This window comes from Sardina pilchardus, chromosome 4 (assembly GCF_963854185.1).
Source record: "Sardina pilchardus chromosome 4, fSarPil1.1, whole genome shotgun sequence".
Lineage (NCBI taxonomy): Eukaryota > Metazoa > Chordata > Actinopteri > Clupeiformes > Clupeidae > Sardina > Sardina pilchardus.
In genome coordinates this window covers 1,432,206-1,454,175 of record NC_084997.1, presented here as the reverse complement: position 1 = coordinate 1,454,175, position 21,970 = coordinate 1,432,206, and the positions used below count along the sequence as shown (strand labels likewise).

Sequence of the window (21,970 nt, the reverse complement as noted above, 5' to 3'; positions counted from 1 at the left end):
CTGATTCCTAAGCTTTCTTGAGTTTGCCAGTCTAAATTAATAAGTAAAACATTGCTGGTTTTTACTGGTCATGCCAGCTTATGTTGGTCATTCTAGCAAACCAGCATGGCCATCTTACACCTACAATGTCAAGCTTGGTAGGCTGGTCACCCGCATGACCATCTCACACCAGCTGTATCCCACACGACAGGCTGGTCACAACAGCATGACCAGCTTCCTTAGATGGTCACGCCAGCATGTCCACATGGTGGCCTAACCAGTTATACCAGCAAAGACCATCAATAGGTGGAGGAAAACCAGCAAAAAACAGCTAAAACCAGCTACCAACATAAATTGGTTTCTTGCTATTTTTTTCAGTAGGGATGTTTTAGATAGAGTGGACTTCATGAATGTAACGCAATGTTTTAAAATGGAATTTCCCTTTTGAGGATTATGGTCCCTCTTTTGGCGATCAAAAACGGATGGTCAGAAGCACATCGTTTATAGACATCAAAATGAAAATACATTTTATTTTCAGTCGTCAAAAGTGGTGGGGACAAAATCTGTGATAACAAGTGCTGGGTACATGTAGGCTACCCAGCGTCGCCGGCTAAAATGAACATGCCTCCGTTTTAAAATAGCCTATACCAGGGCTGTACGCTAAGCTTTTTCACTAGGAACACAGGTGCTCCTAAATGAAAAAGTTTAGGAGCACAGAAAAAATTTTAGGAGCACTATGAAATTTCCTTGAAAACCTTCTTGCCTTAAGCAGGATACAGATCATTCACAGCAGTGGCAATCATAGTCTCTGCTCAAACCCTACACACACAGCAAATGGCTTGTCTTGTTTCTATTTCATATTTTGAATTCAGAATTTGTATACATTTTGTTATCAATTTATAGCATTTTAGGATCTGCATAATTACTTATAGCTTAAAATATTTAGTAAACTGAATACTTCATATTGATTACACTGTAATGATATTACAGGGGTGGTGTGTAGGTCTAATTGAGTGCCTGTCACTTTAAGATGTACGTGAACATAATTAGGTTTCATTCGGTTTTAGGAAAAGAGTCAAGCATAGTTCAAGGATACATCATGTTTTCATTAAATAAATGTTCAAAAAACGAACAAAGGTAAAGACAAATATTTCTGGTGTAATAGAAAAGATGAGTGTCCACTGTCCAGTAACGTTAACTTCTATGATTTAGGTAGCCTACCATGGCATGGCATCGTGAGTTGTCACTTTTTCCTTGGTCATGTTTAATTGGCTGGGTGCTTAACTTACTCTACCATGACTCGTCTTGGAGTTTGGTAGGCTATATCTGTTATATCCAATGAGTGACAACCAGAGCTCAAAATAAAACGTTACGGTATTCTCCTGATAACGTTAGTGGAATGGAATTAATGTGAATGTAACCTCCATACAAAGACGCAGAGTGGCTATATGATGCGCACATTTCCAATGAAAATGTTCCGCCTTTTTAAAGCAGGTGTAGCCTACACCAAATCGTGGTTAAATCCATAATTTAGACAATAGAATCAGTCGGATTTCTCTCATAGAAGTCAACCAGGCCTATGTCAAATGCAGGCTGGGGTGAAGCTAACACGGTTTCCACACCGTGTTTATCAACCGTGATAACAATATTTGAAATGAACACGGTAATTGTAGGCTGTATAGTCAACATTCTTATCATGGTTTGCCGTTTCAACGGTAGGCTAATCGCTACAAAGTCACCAACTGATAACGAACAGATTGAAGAAAAAGAAACGGACCGTTTTGGAGTGACATTTCTTGCGTGTGTGAGAGACAGCGAGGTTGATGCTGAAAGCGTGAGTTTCCAGCCAGGAGCGTTAGAGTTGTCAACTATGAAATTTGTATGATGCGTGAAAATTGTACTAGCCTTTGATCCACTTGGTGTGGATTTTTAGGAGCAAAATGCGAATAAAAGGGTTGAATTCAGTACTCGCACCTGTGCTCCCATTTCATATTTTCAATTAGTACTAATATATATTTCCTCGCATTTGCGACGAGGTGCTCGCAGTGTACAGCCCTGGCCTATACACATTTCTAAGTATTCCTAGCATGTAAATGTAGCCAACATGTCCATCTTGTCCATCTCTTTCGTCTTCGCCTTGACATTGACAATAATAGCCTATTCATGGAAATGCGGTCTTGTAACCGTAATGAATTCATGAATTAATCTAAGGTTGCCTTTCGAGTATTTCAGGTTGAATTGAAGGCTATTTCCTTCTGATAGGCCTATAGGCGATTTTCTAAAACCATTTTCATTCATTTCAACAATGGTTTATTGAAACGTCGTTTGATTAATTTCGCCAGTCATCACTTTCATTTTAATGATTAAATGAGACGGATATGCGGAGCATTTCTCTCCCTCTCCATTGACCAAAACGTTGCTCTGGCATCTCTGCTGGACTGACTAAGTTATAGGCTACGTCGAGTGAGAGAGCTGTTAGGTAGGCTGTAAAACATTCGAAAACTCTGCAACTGCAATCTAACATGCCGAGCGTCATGTCTCTTTTCTCCGCTTGTCACCAGCGCGGCGTCCTCAGGTTTTTCCATGAGCCGAACCTTCATATTATTAGGGCGGTCTATGTTGCCCCCCTGCGGTTGCAGTTTTAATTACAAAGTCCCGATGCTTCGGGAGTCCCGATGTGCGGGAAAGAAAGGAGCATTCTCAACCCGTACCATCTGTACCTTATGTTGTTAATAAATTACCTTCATCGGTAAGTTTTGGCACAGTCTGACATCATTGATCCAATGTTCCCTTTCACCTGACATTTTCTTTCATGAGCAGGATATCTTATTAGACATTTTCTGACAGGATGCTTTCAATGAAAAGCACAGGCAAGTGTCACTCGTCACACTCGCACTCAAACTTCATGACTACAGTCGTTTTAAAAATGAATGGGATTAGGCTATTTAAGATGTGGGATAGGCTATATGATAATGGCTGAATGTGGTTTATGTGGTTGATGACTGTAGAAGGACACTGGCTCCGTGAGCTTGGCTTCAATCTCTTCCTAGTTGTCGTGCAAGCCAAGGTTGGCGCGCGCCGTTGACTTCAAGTCTTCCGTGCAAGACACGTCGGCGCAAGGCTCAAATCTGGCGCACGACACAGGAAATTACGTAAATTTTGCGTCACATTGTCGCGCGACAGGTCCAAGGGGACAGGCATATTCCCGGAAGTAGAGACACGAAATGAGCTGGTGATCAACAGTCTGCTAACTCCCATGGACGGCCATAGATTGCAGATTTTTTTGCGATCCCATAACTTCATGTAACATGTGCCCTGTGTCGCCCTTATAGCTTCTGTGTATTCTATATAGGGTATCGAAGGCAAAACTAATTCACTACTTCCCCATATATAACGTTGGTTTCCCGTAATGAAGTATAGTTAGCATGTCGGTTGGAGGGAAGCTAACGTTCGACAGGAGATTCCCCGTAATGTTTGGATAAGAAGCTCAGTCCAGCCTGCACGAAAACCATGACTGAAAGTCATTCGCAAGATCAGGGAAAAAGCGTGTAGCCTACGTTAGCCTACTGTTTGATAGGGTAAAGCATTACCTAGAGGCAAGTAAACATAATAATAATATTAAAAACAAACGTTAATAATGGATTGACAGTTGTTCGGAAATCCGGTCTATCAGACGAGTTACAGCAATGTACAGGATGGCTAACGTCACAAAATGAGTACGAGTCTGCGCAGTTCGATGGAAAGTAAACGGATTTTTGTTTCAGCCCCCTCCCATTGAGAACAACGGAGTCTGTTTGTCCATTTCTTTTAGGTCTATGGACAGGTCAGGCGCGTCGAGTATACTTCTAGCATAACCGACTAAGTGATCATCCGTGCACACCCCTATTATGTACAGTATATACACACACATACATACAGTATATATATATGTGTCTGTGTGTGTGTGTGTGTGTGTGTAAGAACAGTAAGAGGGATGCAAGCCATCTTGTTAAAGATGTTCTCAAATAATCAACAAGAGGCTTACCTTTTAGTTGCACATAGCATGAGCTACAGTAGAGCTGTCCATTCTTTATTCTGACCTCAGTCCCAGCTTCTGATCCACCAAGTTCAAACTGGCAATTGTTGCACTGTAATGAAAAAGGGGAGTGATGGTCAGTGGAGCATCAGTGGTGAATAGCAAAACATCTCAGAGATATATGAATGTGAAAATGTGTTCAAAGCAGTCTGACCTCTCACCTTGAAACAAGTCAAATGATAACACAGCGCCAGTGACTCTATGATCATGGCTGCTCCTTTGCCAAGGGGGTTCTGACAGAATGAACAGATTTTCTTGCCACTGACTGACCTATGTCACAAATAAGAAGAGTGTTGATGAGGAGAAAAAAACCTGGCTAATGACTAGTATTTACCCGTTAATATCTGGTAAGGTGCAGACACAACCTTTGGGAAAAATTACTCTTACAGCTGAATCATGATGAAAACTTTTGTAGCATGAAATCATGTATAGCCTAACAATTAGAAGACACTTCTGCATAAAAGCCAGTTGTTCTCGTAATGTGTGCATAAGTAACAAATCTGGTTGTTTTAAATTACTGTAAATCTCACAATTTTAACACTGCCATTATGTCTGACACGTACATGTAAAAATGATAATAGAAGAACAGGAGACTTGAGATAGCTCATACTGCTTCACTGAAGGTGTTCGATAAATTATTTAGATACGCTAAAGATACGCTACATCTACGCTAAATCTACCCTCTCCTTAGACAGACTACAAGGTTTGTTGGTGAATAGTGATAATTGGCTGATTAGTCACTCTTCACAATCAATCTCCACTATCTGTAAAGAGTAACACTATAATAAGGTGCCATAATAAACAGCAAACTAGTCATTACCTAACCATTTGTTAATATTTATAAATTGCTACTAAAATGTCTATCAAACTGTGGGTCCCCCATACTGATTGTTATATATTACTAATATATATTAAGCTTAACCAACTTTATTATAAGGGGCCGGGCCCAACGCTGATGGCTATTAGGCCTATATTACTATATATTAATTCGGATTAACCAACTTTATTGTAAGGGTCCTATGAGGAGTGGTCCATATCAGGGGCGGAGTGGTAATCGGGAGATTCGGGACATTTCCCGCCAGGCCGGCCGGCCTACGTTGCATTTCATTTGGCCCATGACGGGCCTGAGCGGCCGCTAGTAGCCCTGCATTTTTTTTACTATCATAAGAGTTTGTTGGTCGAACTTCAGTCCCCTAAGAAGTCACCCAAAGTTCAATTTTCAACGTGAGGAAGCCAACCACTATATAAACCATTCAGTTGCGATATATACCTTAGTCATGGTTACCTTATATAATTACAGGCCTATTCATCTCAGTTCTCTCTCATTAGTGCATTGGTATGTAGCCTTTGGGTGTCTTGATTTAATTGTTCATATATTATTAAAGTGTTTCTTAACTCTTTTGGTCACAAATAAATTCAAAATAGAACAGCAAAGCCTCCTGGGAATCGCAAATACGTTTGCTAGGTCAAGTCTATTACAGAAATGTAGGGGGATAGATGAGCGGCCCCTCCTTTAATGGCATGGCCCTTTAGCCTGTATTAGTGAACGTAGCGTTTTGATAGTGAACGGATTAGCAGGTGCTTGCGTTAACTATGCTAACCATGCTAACTAGCTAACTTGCTAGTGAGGACATTTATTTTGAAACATTTGTTGCTAGGGTATCCATGGCTGCCACTATCAGGAATAAAGAAGTTACTGTAGTAAAATCATGTTGGTTGCTATGGAAACTGTCATAAACGCGTAATTTTAATGGTTGCTATGTTGGTTGCTAGGTACATGGAGGTTTCATATAGTTGACTGGAGGCATAGTTGATGATAACTGACAGTTGGAATGGTTGAACAGTTAAATAGTTGAGTAGTTTCAATGATTAAATGATTTAATAGTGTATTATTGCAGTGGGGACTTTTATTTTGAAACAGTTGTGGAAAGAGGATAGAGTTTAACAGGATATGTAGTCTTCACAGAGAGATTGTATGCTTAAAGCCTGAGAGAGAGAGGGCTGCTGCATGTGGGGCTGGCCAGAGCCATATAAAGAGAGAGTTGCGACAACTCCATTGACGCTAATGTTCCATATTTTCTCAGCAATAGTTCCCGGAAGTTAGGATCGAACACTTGTTAACCGACAGTAAAAGACGGTTATTTTATGATTCTAACGAACAGTCAAAATCGCTTCCGGGAACTATTTGAATATGATTTGAACTACTTGAAGTTACACGAGCCACGTCACAAACCGAATTTTCTGTATCCGGGTTGTCGCAACTCTCTCTTTATATGGCTCTGGGGCTGGCCACCTGGCATAAGATTCTAATTGCTTAACGACCCGATTGTGATGTCATAGAGGCCAATAAGTCTATGGGGACATTTTTAATAGTTTTTAATTTATAGTTTAAAAAGTATAAAAGTTACAAAGTTGAAAAATACATAGCAGCATTCCCGTATTGAAGACTTACGTTGCAACGTTTGAATGAAGTTTCTAGGTTAAACGGTTCAAGCTGAATAGAAAAAATGAATTTGGTAAGCGGAGTAATAAGAAGCCTAGGAAGAACAGTACAGTGCATTTTGATGCACTGTAATAATAAGAAGAAACAGAAGAACAGTAGAGTGCATTTCCATGCACTCTAATAAGAAGAAGCAGCCCAGGAAGAACAGAACAGTGCATTTGCATGCACTGTAAATAGAACCAAAGGCCACTATTGAGAATTCTACCTTGAACTAGAAATGCAATTCCAAGGAATTACCAGTGCATGAAAATGCAAAAATATATAGATAGATAATGTAGATATGGTTACTAAGGTGTAGCTAGGGTAATCATGGTGGTTGCATAGTTTAAAGACAGTTGATGTGTGAAGGTAGACAGTTTAAAGCTTAAACATTCCAGTTGTAACTTAACTAATGATTTCTAAAAGGTATGTTAAAATGTTATCTATGTTAACCATGATAACCAGGTTGATTGGTTTACTTAGCTAATGATTTCTAACAGTTATGGTAAAAATGCTAACAATGCTAACAATGTTAACTATGTTAACAATGTTAACCAGGTTGATTAGCTAACCTAGCTAATGATTTCTATCAGTTATGCTAAAAATGCTAACAATGCTAACTATGCAAACCAGGTTGATTAGCTAACTTAGCTAATCATTTCTAACATTTATGGTAACAATGCTAACTATGATAACAATGCTAACTATGTTAACAATGCTAACTAGGTTGATTAGCTAACTTAGCTAATCATTTTTAGCAGCTATGCTAAAAATGCTAACTATGCTAACAATGCTAACTATGCTAGCCATGCTAACTAGGTTGATTAGCTGACTTAGCTAATCTTTTCTAGCAGCTATACTAAAAATGCTAACTATGCTAACAATGTTAACTATGCTAACCATGCTAACTAGCTAACTTGCTACTGAGGACTTCTATTTTGAAACATTTGTTGATAGGGTATCCATGGCTGCCACTATCGGGAATAAAGAAGTTACTGTAGTAAAATCATGTTGGTTGCTATGGAAACGGTCATAAACGCTTAATTTTAATGGTTGCTATGTTGGTTGCTAGGTACATGGAGGTCTCATGTAGTTGACTGGAGGCATAGTTGATGATAACTGACAGTTGGAATGGTTGAACAGTTAAATAGTTGAGTAGTTTCAATGGTTCAATGATTTAATAGTGTATTATTGCAGTGAGGACTTTTATTTTGAAACTGTTGTGGAAAGAGGAAACAGTTAACAGGATATGTGGTCTTCACAGAGAGATTGTATGCTTAAAGCCTGAGAGAGAGAGAGAGAGCTGCTGCAGGTGGGGCTGGCCACCTGGCATAAGATTCTAATTGCTTAACGATCCGACTGTGATGTCATAGAGGCCAATGTTAAGTCTATGGGGAAATGTTTAATAGTTTTTAATTTATAGTTTAAAAAGTATAAAAGTTACAAAGTTGAAAAATACATAGCAGCATGCCCCTATTGAAGACCTACGTTGCAACGTTTGAATGAAGTTTCTAGGTTAAACGGTTCAAGCTGAATAGAAAAAATGAATTTGGTCAGCGGAATAAGAAGAAGAAGAAGAAGAAGAAGAAGCCTAGGAAGAACAGTACAGTGCATTTTCATGCACTGTAATTATAACTTGAGCAGCATTGCACTCTCGCACTGCAAGCTTTAAACTTGTAGGCTACTATGTTATGTTTCCAAGCTGATATTCACTTCAAAAAACTGGTTTTCTTTAGGCGGAGATTGATTTTTATGTTGCATCTAGGGACGTAACGGTATGAAAATTTAACCCCACGGTTATAGTGACCAACATTATCACGGTTTTCGGTGTTATCGCGGTATTTTAAAAAATTGTGTGTACAATAAGAAAACACTGATAGGTGTAGGCCTACACAAGCTGAAATAGTTTCAAAAAAGTGTGACAGTGTTTATTACATTAAAAATATAGGCAAACCCTTACTGCCTTCTTCAGGATACCGATCATTCACAGCAGTGGCAATCCTCGTCTCTGCTCAACCCTCCACACACACAGAAAATGGCTTGTCTTGTTTCTATTGCATATTTTGAATTCATAAACTTTATATATTTTGCTAATAGTTTATAATATTTTAGGATCTGCATAATTACTTATAGCTAAAACTATTCAGTAATTTGAATACTTCATATTGATTTTCAAACTATTACACTTGTCTTTAATGACATTACAGGGGTGTTGTGTAGGTCTAATTGAGTGCCTGTCACTTTAAGAGATACGTGAAGTAATTATATTAACCGGGTTCATTCGGTTTTAGGAAAGTAGTCACGCATAGTTCAAGGATATCCGTTTTCATTGAATAAAATGAATGTTCAAAAAAATTAACAAGTCAAAGAAAATATTGCTGGGATCATATAAAAGATAAGTGTCTTGCAATGTTAACTTCTATGATTTTGGTGAGCTCTAGGCTAGGCTACATTAATGATAGACATGACGCGTGAGCTAATGGGATAGTTACCTAGATGGAACTTTCGCAAGATGTAAAAGTTTGCCAATGGGCTGTGTGGCTTTTTTCGGAAATTGAATTAAACACAACAGTAGGCTTAAATGAACTAAATTCCATAGCCTACTGTAGGCAGGTTACCGTGTATTGTGCTCACTTTTTCCTTGGTTGGAAATGTTAAATTGGCTGCTTATAGCTTAACTTATGATTTGGAGTTTGGTATCTGTTATATTCAATGAGTGACACCCAGCTCTCAACATAAAACTTCACAGCATTCTCCTTATAACGTTAGTGGAATAGATTTAATGTGTACGTGTAGGCCTACATAAAAAGACGCAGAGTAGCCTACATGATAGGCCTACAGCGCACATTTTGGGGTGAAAATGTTGCGCCCTTTAAAAGCAGGTGTAGCCTTTTCTGAATCGTGGTTAAATCCATCAGTTAGACAACAGAATTAGTAAGGTAAAGTTTTGTTTCATAGTAGCCTACCAGCTTGTGTCAAAAACAGGCTCGGATGAAGCTGGGAGGAATTAAACACACGGTTACCACACTGTAGTATCAACCGTGATAATAATGATATTAGAAATGAACGCGGTAATTGTTATCGTCAACATTTTTATCATGGTTTACCGTCACACCAGTAATCGTTACATCCCTAGTTGCATCTCTATTTTCTCTCTGTCCGGTGTCTCGCCTGCCATTGACCTCATTGCACGTCACTGCTGCAATGCCAACACAAATAAAATCAGTTTGAGTTTTGATGTTAGAAAAACAAAACTTCAATTGTGCTTTCTATGTTTTTAAAAGTGCCATCCACCCCTACACTGCAAAAACTGCTTGTCTAATAAAATCTAACCAAGTGTTTTCATTTTATATCAAGGTAAATAAACTAGTTTACCTCCACCAAGGAGGTATATGTTTTCATCGGGGACCATTCGGCGTTTGTCTGTTTGTTTGTTTTGTTTGTCTGTCTGTCTGTTAGCAAGATAACTCAAAAAGTAATGGATGGATTTCGATAAGATTTTCAGGGAAGGTCGGACATGACCCAAGTAGGGCTGGGCGATATATCGATATTTTAGATATATCGATATTTTTTAAAATGTGATATGGAATTAGACCATATCGTATATACCGATATAGTTCAAATTTGCGCTTTGATTGCTCCAGGCAAGCCGCTGGCCGGAGCTCTATGCGCTGCTCCCCGCGCCCGCCCCTCCTCTTTCTGACACAGAGCGGGGTTGCACACAGCACCTAAGTTGTGTCCCTTAAGTAGGCTATCAACCATAAGGCTTATGTGAGGAATTTATTTAAGGGTGTTGCACAAAATGTCTTGAATGGTATCCTTAGGTAAGGAAATTCGTTAAGTTATTTAGATTTTCATTTGCATTGAAAGGGATTTTCTGGCACGACAAATTCCAGTTCCCACGGAGATTGTTCGTTTTGCTAATATGTGCATGCTTTTCTGAGGGTGAAATGCGGGACTGACTGTCCAAAATAATATCAAGATATGAGCACATATTGTCTATAAAATGGTATAGCGAATAACACGACAAATCTGATTATAAACTTTGACCAGTTTGACGGGTGACGCAGCCAAACACGGCGCACCTTAGAACAGTGACGTTAATTTCACGATGTTATGCTGTACATCTAATGGACCTATCAGTAGCTAATGTTAGCGATAAATAACTCAACAGGTACGTTCAACATATGCAACTAACTAGCTTGCTAATAAGTTATGCAATTAGAAAGCAATCCACCAAACACAATAGCCTGAAGCTTAATGATCTATAATCTTACCGTGATAATTTTCGGTGACATTTATCCATTCATCAAGTAAATCCTGAGACATGAATTTAACTACTATAGCTAGCTAGTTAGATATTATCCTCTGGCTGTCATCCAAAGAGCAAGACCATTTGTGCACCAAAACATTTTTGTTACATGTTGCCTGGTGAACCAAACCAAAGCTCATAATGGTAGGCTATCAGTTAGGACGACTTGAGCAAGCTATGTTACCACTAGGCCTAAATAAACGACATAACTTTTGATAGGCCTATTTGATTGAAGAGTAATATTAGCAGAATATTTATTTATTTTCAATTGTTAAAAGTGGTTAATTAACTACATTTATCAGCATTGACTCAGATAATAATATGGGTTTTCCTTTAGGCTGCTGGACATTTGTGCAACGGTTTGAGGGATTTCTTAAGATAATAAGGAGAAAACTCAAATACATGAGGGAAAATGTTAAGGAGAAATGGAGAATACTTAGAGGTGTTTGTGTGACTGATCTTATGTTAAGGGGGCCTTAAATAAAATTTTAAGGGTGCTTTGTTCTAGCAGCTACTTTGCGGGAAAAATATCGGGATATATATCGTATATCGATATTCAGCCTAAATATATCGGGATATGACTTTTGGTCCATATCGCCCAGCCCTAGACCCAAGGAAGAAACAATTACATTTTGGGACTGATCCGTAATTCTGTCGGGATTCCAGAGGTGTTTATGTATTTATCTTCATGGTGTAATGGCATGGTATGGCCACGTGGTGGCGATCTGAATAGTTTAGGTTCAAATGTATGACAACCTAGGAAGAACGATGCAGGTGGAGGTAGCCATGCTCTCTGCTACTCTAGTTGGTATTGTTTTCAGTACAAATACACTAACCTAGTGCTTTCTTTTGAAATCATTGAAATCATCAGCGTAGCTAGCGAAGCGGTCATATAGTTGTTGTCAAAGTTTTTATTTTTTATTTTATTTTATTCCGTCATCAATTCTGAATTTTCCGTCAACGATTCCCGGGACACCGTAACACCGGGGCACATGAAACTTGGTGGGCATGTAGCCCCAGTAGGCTTCTGCGGAAAAAATTCGTTTCGTCCCTGGGGGTCACTCCACCCCTGCGCTGCCCCCGCCTGAAGCCCAACAATTTTCCTACATAACTACCTGAACCGTGGCACAGAGGATGACAAAATGTTTATGGTATGTTGGTCTCAAGAGCTCGCATCAACTTAGCTTATAACCATTCAGTCATTTGTGATTTGCACCCCTATGGTAAAAATTGAAAATGCAATGTAATATTGCTTTAATTGCCCCTATCTTCAGATGAGATGTTATGAACTGCACCAAATTTCATGTGTATGATTAACCTGACACCCTCTGGGAGTATGCCAAGTTCTGTGGAATTTCATCCATGGGGGGCTGTAAAATAAATGGATTTATGTGTACATTCAGGACTGTATACCCATCGGCCTGTAGATGGTGGTATTTAACCCCCTGGGGATTTGAAAAACAGTTCCAAACATCTCAATCTCTACTAGTTTTTGTCCTAGAAACATATAAGTGACACCATTAGAAACCTTTAATCAACTAGTTTCCAAATATACATGTATATGTTTTAAAAGAGAATGGTTGCTCTGGGTGCAACAAACATGCAGGAACACACACACACATAAATACACACACGCACCAGCACATACAGTGGGTACGGGTTGAGAATGCACCTTCTCCCGCGGAACTCCGGAAGAGATCCCGCAGGCCGTCAAGCCGATTTTTTTCGAGGCAAAGGCAATGTACCCAAACAACCACCAGGTGGCAGAAAGTTTCATCCCGCATTTCCAAATGATGAAGACCGCATATCCGTCAATAGTCGACTCCTTAATCTCATTTAATCATTACAATGAAGGTGATGACTGGCGAAATTATTCAAACGACGTTTCAATGAACCATTGTTGAAATGAATGAAAATGGTTATAGAAAATCGCCTACAGCCTAACGCCGACACAGCTGATTCTTTGATTGATTCTAAGCTGTTTTGATGTAGGGGATGGGTAAACTGGCGCGCTACAAACATGCTACCAATCAAATGTAATATTAGTAGGACTAGCCTACTTAGACACTTTAGTCATAGGCAACGTTGCCATGTTAATTTGGGCTAGAAGTGCTTGCTTGTGGTGGCGCTCCTGTCCGCTGCTTCTCCCGAATTGTGTGGCAAATTTGTCAGCAATCAGCTTAAATGTCAAATCATATTTATTTCTCTTTGTCGCCATGGTATTGGGGGAAACGCGGAGAAACGAGACGGTCAGTCCTCGTATTTTTTCTTCGCGTTTCGTTATAAGAAATATATAGGTAATAGTTAGTCTTCTTCCGTATTGAACAGATAGGCTACGGGACGCTCTTTGTTCCGTATTTTAAGGAACTACTCAATACTCAAAAACACACAAAGAAATCGCTAAACATATAGCCTACAACCAAATGACACTTTAATGCAGCGTTTCTCAAACTATGGGCCGCGAAACGTGGAGACTGCTGCTGGTCCGCGAGACATGGAGTGAAATTAGGTCCGGTGATCTGATAATTTGCTGCGCAATTGACCAAGCAACCGCGGACCGACAGAAAAAGAAAGCAAACGTTGCTGCTATCGGGAGGAAATGCTTGCTAATTTAAACATAGAGCCATACAGAGTGTTTAAACATAGAGCCATACAATTAGGTGTGTCTGTTATTATGATAATTTTCGAGCATAACTGCTTGTCCATAGCTCAGTGACAGGTGTTAATAGCCTTGCCATAAGCACTGCTGTGGAATGCAGGTGCTTCTTTTATTATGCGGTTAGAGCATAAGCGCTTACTCATATAGACTATAACTCAGGGACAGGTGCAAAACCACCAACTGGGATGGATCGAAGGGCAAGCAAGCACTGCCACACAACGTGAAGGCCTTTGTGTTGTCAACACTAAACAGAAAGTTTCCTACGATGGGGAGAAGTGGCCGCAAGGACTGCATCGATAAGATCAACGAATGCCTTCGCAAGCCCCGAAACCCCATACATACATTTTCTTTCCTTTAATTCAATAAAAAAATGTTTATCTGAAGAACTTTTCCGAGGTTGTCTTGTCTACCAAATCCTAAACTTAAATAGCGTAAACATTTTATCTTATGAAAAAACTGTACAGTACAAATGAACAGTTAGGCAGCCCTTCCTCCATATCGTAGTAGGCCTATAGGCAATTTATTAGAGGGGTCAAAAAAACTCATAAAGTAGGCTAGCCTGCTACTTTTTCCAGACTAAATGTGTCACTTTAGTGATTGGCTCTTTCAAATGCAAATGAGGTGGATGGGCTTTTGAATGGGCCTGCTGCAGGTTTCATGAAGAGCAATTGTCTTGTGCGATCATGCCCCCTCCCCCACACTCGTCTAACCAGTTCACTACATTATAGCCTACCTATAGCCTATGTGGCACTGAGGACGACTGCCTCTCCCTCTTCTCTCTCGACAGACACTTGAGTCCGACACTATGTCGATGTAAAAATGTGCGTGAGTGTGCGCTGAACCACAAATTCACATAAGCTATTAACTTTTCTTTTTAGCAGACATCGCAAACATAAAAAAACAGAAAAACAGAAAACAGAACAGAAACAGAAAATCTCACGATTTTTAATAAAACGACAACTATTCTCTTGATGAGTTCCAGAGAGGTTCTTCAAGTGGGTTTCGAACTCCGATCGCTGGCGCACCTTGCACATGCTCCAACCAAACCCGCCACAGCTCGATTGTTAACACCGTCATGCTTTATTCGCGCCATGGACTTGAAACGCCGATCAAAAGTTCTGACATGTTAAACTGACGTTAGTTAGTGAATAGGCTATTATTGTCAATGTCAAGGCGAAGACGAAAGAGATGGACAAGATGGACATTTTGGCTACATTTACATGCTAGGAATACTTAGAAATGTGTATAGGCTATTTTAAAACGGAGTCATGTTCATTTTAACCGGCGACGCTGGGTAGCCTACATGTACCCAGCACTTGTTATCACAGATTTTGTCCCCACCACTTTTGACAAATAAAATGTATTTAACAGTAATCTTAATACATGCCTATGCTTGTCACTTTACTTATAAACGTAGGCTACATGCATGGAGAAGATCGCGCATTTTGTAACATTGTAACAATGGATGGTCAGATATGCGATAGGGCAGTGAGTTCAGTGATTCATTGTAACCATCGACTAGCAGGCCTAGCTCCGCAAAAATAAGTTTCTAGCAACTTATGTATCGTATGCATGTTCATGTTGATTCAGAGATAGGCATAGACTACCATAGGCTGCTGGGCGTCAAGCTATATGACAGCATTTTATCATGTGGTGAATTAATAACTAACGTCAGTTTAACATGTCAGAACTTTTGATCAGCGTTTCAAGTGCATGCCGCGAATAAATAAACTCGACTGACTGAATCCCGTATGTTTGTTGGCAAGGCTAAGCATGACAGTGATTAGATTGAGCTGTGGCGCAACTAGTTGAGGCATATGTATCGTACGCCAGCGACCGTGGTTCAAAACCCACTCCACGAACCTCTCCGGAACCCATCAAGACAATAGGCATCGTTTTATTAAAAAAATGAAAGATTTTCTGTTTTGCGATTTCTTTTATGTTTGCGATGTCTGCTGAAAAGAAAAGTTAATATGTGAATTCGTGGTTCAGCGCACACTCACACACATTTTTACATTGACATAGTGTCGGGCTCAAGTGTCGAGAGAGAAGAGGGGAGGGAGGCAGTCGTCCTCAGTGCCGCATATAGGTAGTCTATAATGTAGTGAACTGGTTAGACGAGTGTGGGGGAGGGGGAATGATCGCCCAGGACAATTGCTCTTCATGAAATGGATCTCACAGACGGCTGTCGATTTTTAAATGTAGCCTACTACACCACTTGCGAAATCGGACGTGGCACATAGCCTAATTATTAGGCTACTGAATTTAATATAGCAAATCCATAGACTTTGTTCATCCTATATATACAATAAGTATAAAATCCGACAATCCAAAACGATAACGAGATCTCCCAGAAACGATAAACAAGTTTGTTGAGTAGCCTAGTCCTTCCAACAATCTCAGCTTTTGCATTTGATAGATAAAAGGCATCCTGTCCTGCTGTATTCCAATGAGAAAAAAAACATCCACAAGGTATAGGCTAAGGGTCACGGTAATGCAGCATGCATGAATCTCTCTCTCTCTCTCTCTCTATATATATATATATAAAACGCACAAAACTTTGTGAAGCCAGCTCCATACATAACAATAGCTGCCGCGCGCTCTCCCCGGCCTCCATTTAAACTAAGGGCAAACCCATTCATTCGTGCCCAAAAAATTATTGTCAGTAAGGATAGGTCATATTACCAAATGGCGAACCTCGAAAATTATTTAGGATATAGAGCCGTGTCCATTACGCACTACAGTTATTTTTTAGGCTATTGTTTTATTTGAGTGTTTTTGTCTACCATGGCAAACATAGTTGAAACGTTCGCTCTAAACTTATGTATTTCCAATCGGCTTTCACAATCAGCTACAGCTGCGCCGATGATCACCACGAAAACTTGCAATGTCTATACAGAACTGCTTTCACTTCCCCGAGTCGCGAACGCAACATGCACAACAATATACCGATATTTAGCAAACACATGTATTTCCAGCTCTCAAAACCGATGAGGTCCAGATCTCAGTGGCCTCACAGCTGCCTACAGCCATGCATAGTAAGCCTAATGATAGCCTTGCCAAATAAGGGGTTGACCTGTTCCTTTCACACTGAGCCCCGATGAGAACAACCTCCTTGGCGGAGATAATAATTAGGCCTATCAAATTAAAAGCACACTACGACAGGTATACCAAAGATCGTATAGTTAGGAAGATGAATCATAAACGGGGTTTTCAATGGAATGAAATGGTGCCCGCCATCCCACTTCCGCCTCCTATCTGGGCGTGATCAGTGACGAGTAATCGGTTTAGACCAGTGTAGAAGCAGCAGAAGCAGTGTGCCGTTGATAACAGGTGGCCCGCGCAATTAGCGGAGACAGGTCAGGTCAGGAGGGACAGGTCGTGAACAAAGTTATTATGTATTTATCACGCTGGAAAATACGATTTCAATGTGGGAATGTTAGAAAGACGTGTGCCTTGTAGAATATGGGTTTGTTACTTGCATTGCTGAATGTAGGGCTAAGGGAATGGTCATAATCTGAGATAAGGTTTATTTATCCCGTTTGCCTCCCGTTTGCCTCCTAAATGGGAGTGGCACTACGTCACAGGGTAACCGGAATTGACCCTCATATGACTTGTCTCGCTTTATAAACCGTCTCTGGGTATACTTGTGTGATCACGCAACACAAGAGAGCATTTAGCGATGGGACAGTTGTGAATGAGTGCTTAACACCCTGGAGTCTAAATACCCCCCGGGGGATTTGAAAAACTGTTCCAAACACACATCTCAATCTCTGCTTTTATCATATTATAGAAACACCATTAGAAACCTTTAATCAACTCATTTTCAAATATATAGCCTATGATTTAAGAGAATATGGCAATGATAATGGCACTTTGTAAAAACAATACATTCTTAGGATTTGTCCTCTCACCCCATTCAAAAGCCCTGCACCTGCATTCCACAGCAGTGCTTATGGCAAGGCTATTAACACCTGTCACTGAGCTATGGACAAGCAGTTATGCTCGAAAATTATCATAATAACAGACACACCTAATTGTATGGCTCTATGTTTAAACACATCAAATTAGCAAGCATTTCCTCCCGATAGCAGCAACGTTTGCTTTCTTTTTCTGTCGGTCCGCGGTTGCTTGGTCAATTGCGCAGCAAATTATCAGATGAAGCACCGGACCTAATTTCACTCCATGTCTCGCGGACCAGCAGCAGTCTCCACGTTTCGCGGGCCATAGTTTGAGAAACACTGCATTAAAGTGTCATTAGGTTGTAGGCTATATGTTTAGTGTTTTCTTTGTGTGTTTTTCATTGTAGTGTGTGTGCATTGAGTAGTTCCTTAAAATACGGAACAAAGAGCGTCCCGTATCTGTTCAATACGGAAGAAGACTTTAACTTTTACTTATATATTTCTTATAACGAAACGCGAAGAAAAAATACGAGGACTGACCATCTCGTTTCTCCGCGTTTCCCCCAAAACCATGACGACAAAGAGAAATAAATATGATTTGACATTTAAGCTGATTGTTGACAAATTTGCCACACAATTCGGGAGAAGCAGCGGACAGGAGCGCCACCACAAGCAAGCACTTCTAGCCCAAATTAACATGGCAATGTTGCCTATGACTAAAGTGTCTAAGTAGGCTAGTCCTACTAATATTACATTTGATTAATATTGCATGTTTGTAGCGCGCCAGTTTACCCATCCCCTACATCAAAACAGCTTAGAATCAATCAAAGAATCAGCTGTGTCGGCGTTAGGCTGTAGGCGATTTTCTATAACCATTTTCATTCATTTCAACAATGGTTTATTGAAACGTCGTTTGAATAATTTCGCCAGTCATCACCTTCATTTTAATGATTAAATGAGATTAAGGAGTCGACTATTGACGGATATGCGGTCTTCATCATTAAATGCCGTTGAAATGCGGGATGAAACTTTCTGCCACCTGGTGGTTGTTTGGGTACATTGCCTTAGCCTCGAAAAAAATCGGCTTGACGGCCTGCGGGATCTCTTCGGGAGTCCCGCGGGAGAAGGTGCATTCTCAACCCGTACCCACTGTACTATAGCCTGTGTGTGTGGGTGCGTTTCTGTGTTTTCATGTCTGTATATGTGTGTATGTGTGTATGTGCATTAGAGGTTAGATTCTCTGCCCGAGCCCGAGCCCGACCCGAGCCCGACCCGAGCCCGACCCGACCCGCGGGCCGGGTCGGGCCGATATTTCCTGCCACTATCCTCGGGCCGGGCCGGGTCGGGCCTTTGATCAAGCATTTGTGTTTTTTAAAAAAAATATATAATTTCTTTATTAGCCTAACTGGGTGGGGAGACTATGCCATTATCCGAAATATTAAATATGTTTTTTAGCAAAGTAGGCTAAAGTAACAAAATGTGTACAAAGTTGCAAGTTACAAAATGCATTATGCGCACGGTCTCCTCCACTGGCACGCATCACACTGCTGCTCTGCTGTAGAACATTGTGCGGCCTAGCTTAAGCGCAACATGGAGATGGACGATATAAAGAAGAAAATTAAATCAGGAGAATTAACTTTGAGCAAGTCTGGAGGAAAGTCGGACGTATGGAAGAGTTTCGAACAAGTCGTGGACAGTGACAACATTTGCGTTGGCGTTTCGTTTTGACATTTGCGTTTCTTCATTCGGATCCATTTGTGATCCATTTCAGAATAAACAAACAACGAAGTTTACATGCTTAGTCCTTGTTTCATTATTCATTAAGATAGGCCTAATTCAGATTTTGTAGTTGAGAACGTCAGTTATAAGGCTCACGCATTTAAAAAAGTGTCGGGTTTAAATCGGGCTCGGGCTCATAATTACAGTTAATATGTCGGGCCGGGCTCGGACACAACGTGCACGGGCTCGGGCCGGTTCGGGCTTGATTTTTTGGGCCCGATCTAAGATCTAATGTGCATGTTCTGTGTGTATTCTGTGTGTGTTCTCCTTCTTTCTCTCTCTCTCTCTGTGTCTGTGTGTGTTCTGTGTTATCTGTGTGTATTCTGTGTGTTCTCTTTCTCTCTCTCTCTCTCTCTGTGGGTGTGCCTGTGTGTGTGTGTGTGTGTGTGTGTGTGTGTGTGTGTGCGTGTGCGAGTGTGTGTTTGTGTGCGTGTTTGTGAGTGTGTGCCTGTGTATGTGTGTGTGTGTGTGTGTGTGTGCGTGTGCGAGTGTGTGTTTGTGTGCGTGTGTGCCTGTGTGTGTGTGCGTGTGTGTGTGCGAGTGTGTGTTTGTGTGCGTGTTTGTGAGTGTGTGCCTGTGTGTGTGTGTGTGTGTAGCCTGGCACGCCCTCCCAGTGACGTAACACCTTCGGCTTTTGCTGTCGCTGGTCTGGTCAACTGCTAATCGGGAAGGATTTCTGAGTTCCCGAAATCTGCGGAACTGCCCCCTTTGGTCGAAAACCAATCAACTTTGAGCAGCTCCAACGGCTCTGGGTAGAGGTGTGTTCAAGGCAGAGGAAAGAGTGTTGTTATTGGTTTAAACTCGGCAAACCGCCTTCTGACATCGACCAGTAGCAAATCGAGGCACTTAAAGGAGGCGGGTCAACCAGCGCTTGGAGAAACCGTGTTAGCACAGGCTCTTGGTCAGACTAAAGTCTCGCAGAGCCTTTGAAAGTCGATGGTAATCAGGCTAGTGTGTGTGTATGTGTGTGCGTGTGCGAGTGTGTGTTTGTGTGCGTGTGTGTGAGTGTGTGCCTGTGTGTGTGTGTGTGTGTGTGTGTGTGTGTGTGTGTGTGTGTGTGCTCGCGCGCGCATGTGTGAATGTGTGTGTGAGAGTGTGTGTGTGTGTGTGTGTGTTATCTGATATTGGAGTCACAATGACGGCAGAGAACACAGTGAACATATACACATAGACAAATAGAAACACAGACACAAACAGACACACACTCATAGACAGAGAAGCACTCATACACAAAAGCAAGCGCACACATGCACACACTCATTTACATACATAAAAGTTGCAGTAGGGGATGGAGTAGGTGATGGAAACAAACATTGATCTTTGCGGAGAGAATGTGCAGGACTGAGCGGCGGTCATATTGTGTATCGCTTTGCGGTACATCTAGTTTGACTTAATTTAAGACTTAATTGACTTATTTTAAGTCAATTCTTCCTGAAAACAAGCAAAATGATCTGTCCATGCAGTAAGTAAATTTGTCGTAAAACAAGCAAAATTATCTGTCCATGCAATAAGTGAATTTATCTTGATAAGACTCCTTAAATTAAGTCAAAGTCTTCTTAAATTGAAATTATCTTTTGAGAGAGCGCTAGGTAAGTATTTTCATACTTAAAACAATACCAAATAGATTTTTGACCTTAATATAAGATAATTACACTTGGTTAGATTTCATTTTTTGCAGTGTAGTACATGAAGTTTTTTCTAAAACTGGACATAATTTGAGGGCATGTATGAAATAATTTGTGAAAAACTGTAATACTACAGTACCTGGGTCATTTTTCGACAGATCAAAACGAAAAACAATGGTCTTTCAGTGTCACAGGAATTCTTAAACCTATAGCCACTTCGCGGTGCGACGGTCATCCAGTAATAATGCATTTTCCAATACAGAACAAACCTCCTAGTTTGGTCCACAGCTTCCTTGCTGGCACTACTGGCCTGTTGCTGCCTCCAGCTGTCCTGCAAGGAGCCGGATGAAAATTCACTTTTTGGATCCTTATTCCAAGAGTCTCCACCACTGTTCACCACTGGAATTTAAAAGATTGAAAGTGAGAAGAAATTACCAAAAATGACATGGGATAATTACCAGCTCAGAATGGCATATTGCAGACATCCACTAAAATCCTACATCATTGTCTTAACTATAGAGATTTTAGTTGTGCTCTGATTTCAGCCAATAGCTATTTTAGTACTTAATAGACAGAAAACCTAGTACTGAGTACTACTCAATGATATTATAGAAAAGAACACAAATCGCAAATTAAAGAACAATCAAATGTGATTATGAAATGTAGTTTTATTTTGAATGTGCCCCTCAAAGTCCTTTAATTGGATTGCTGAACTGTATGGTAGCCTGGCTATCACCAGACCAAGCTCTATCTTTTAAAGGAACACTTCACCGTTTTTTCATATTAAACTACGTCATTCCCTAGTTATCCCTTTTACCTGCTTAGAAATGCACCACGTTTTATTTCGTCTCACCATACTTGGTCGTGTGATTACTCGTGTAACTGTATTTTAATAGGGAAAACATGGAGGTGTTTGGTCACTTAACTTCATCTCTGTTTGGATCCTAATGAATGCATTGGGTTAGCTAAGTGCTATCAAAGTTGCGCCGCGCACCAGAGCCAGTGAGTGCACGCATTGAAACATGAGAGGTATGCATCAACTCGTCTTAATTAAGCTGTAAGGCCAGGTTTTTACATTCCTTTGAGGCAGAATAGAAACGAATGCCTTTTGGTGCTAATTTACATCTATGGGAGACTTTGATAGCTCGCTATTGTTT

At 40.5% G+C, this 21,970-nt stretch overlaps 1 protein-coding gene across 4 annotated transcripts in view; it reads right to left on the bottom strand.

The window, feature by feature from the left end:
* Positions 1–21,970, bottom strand: part of LOC134078065 (LIM domain only protein 7-like) — a 65,522-nt gene that overhangs the window by 4,734 nt on the left and 38,818 nt on the right. For all 4 annotated transcript variants that reach the window (XM_062533707.1, XM_062533709.1, XM_062533708.1 and 1 more), the window contains 3 exons: positions 21,083–21,212; positions 4,216–4,324; positions 4,004–4,106 (listed from right to left, as the gene is read on the bottom strand). In XM_062533707.1, the coding sequence (XP_062389691.1) occupies positions 4,004–4,106; positions 4,216–4,324; positions 21,083–21,212 (342 nt within the window). The remainder of the gene's footprint in view (positions 1–4,003; positions 4,107–4,215; positions 4,325–21,082; positions 21,213–21,970) is intronic.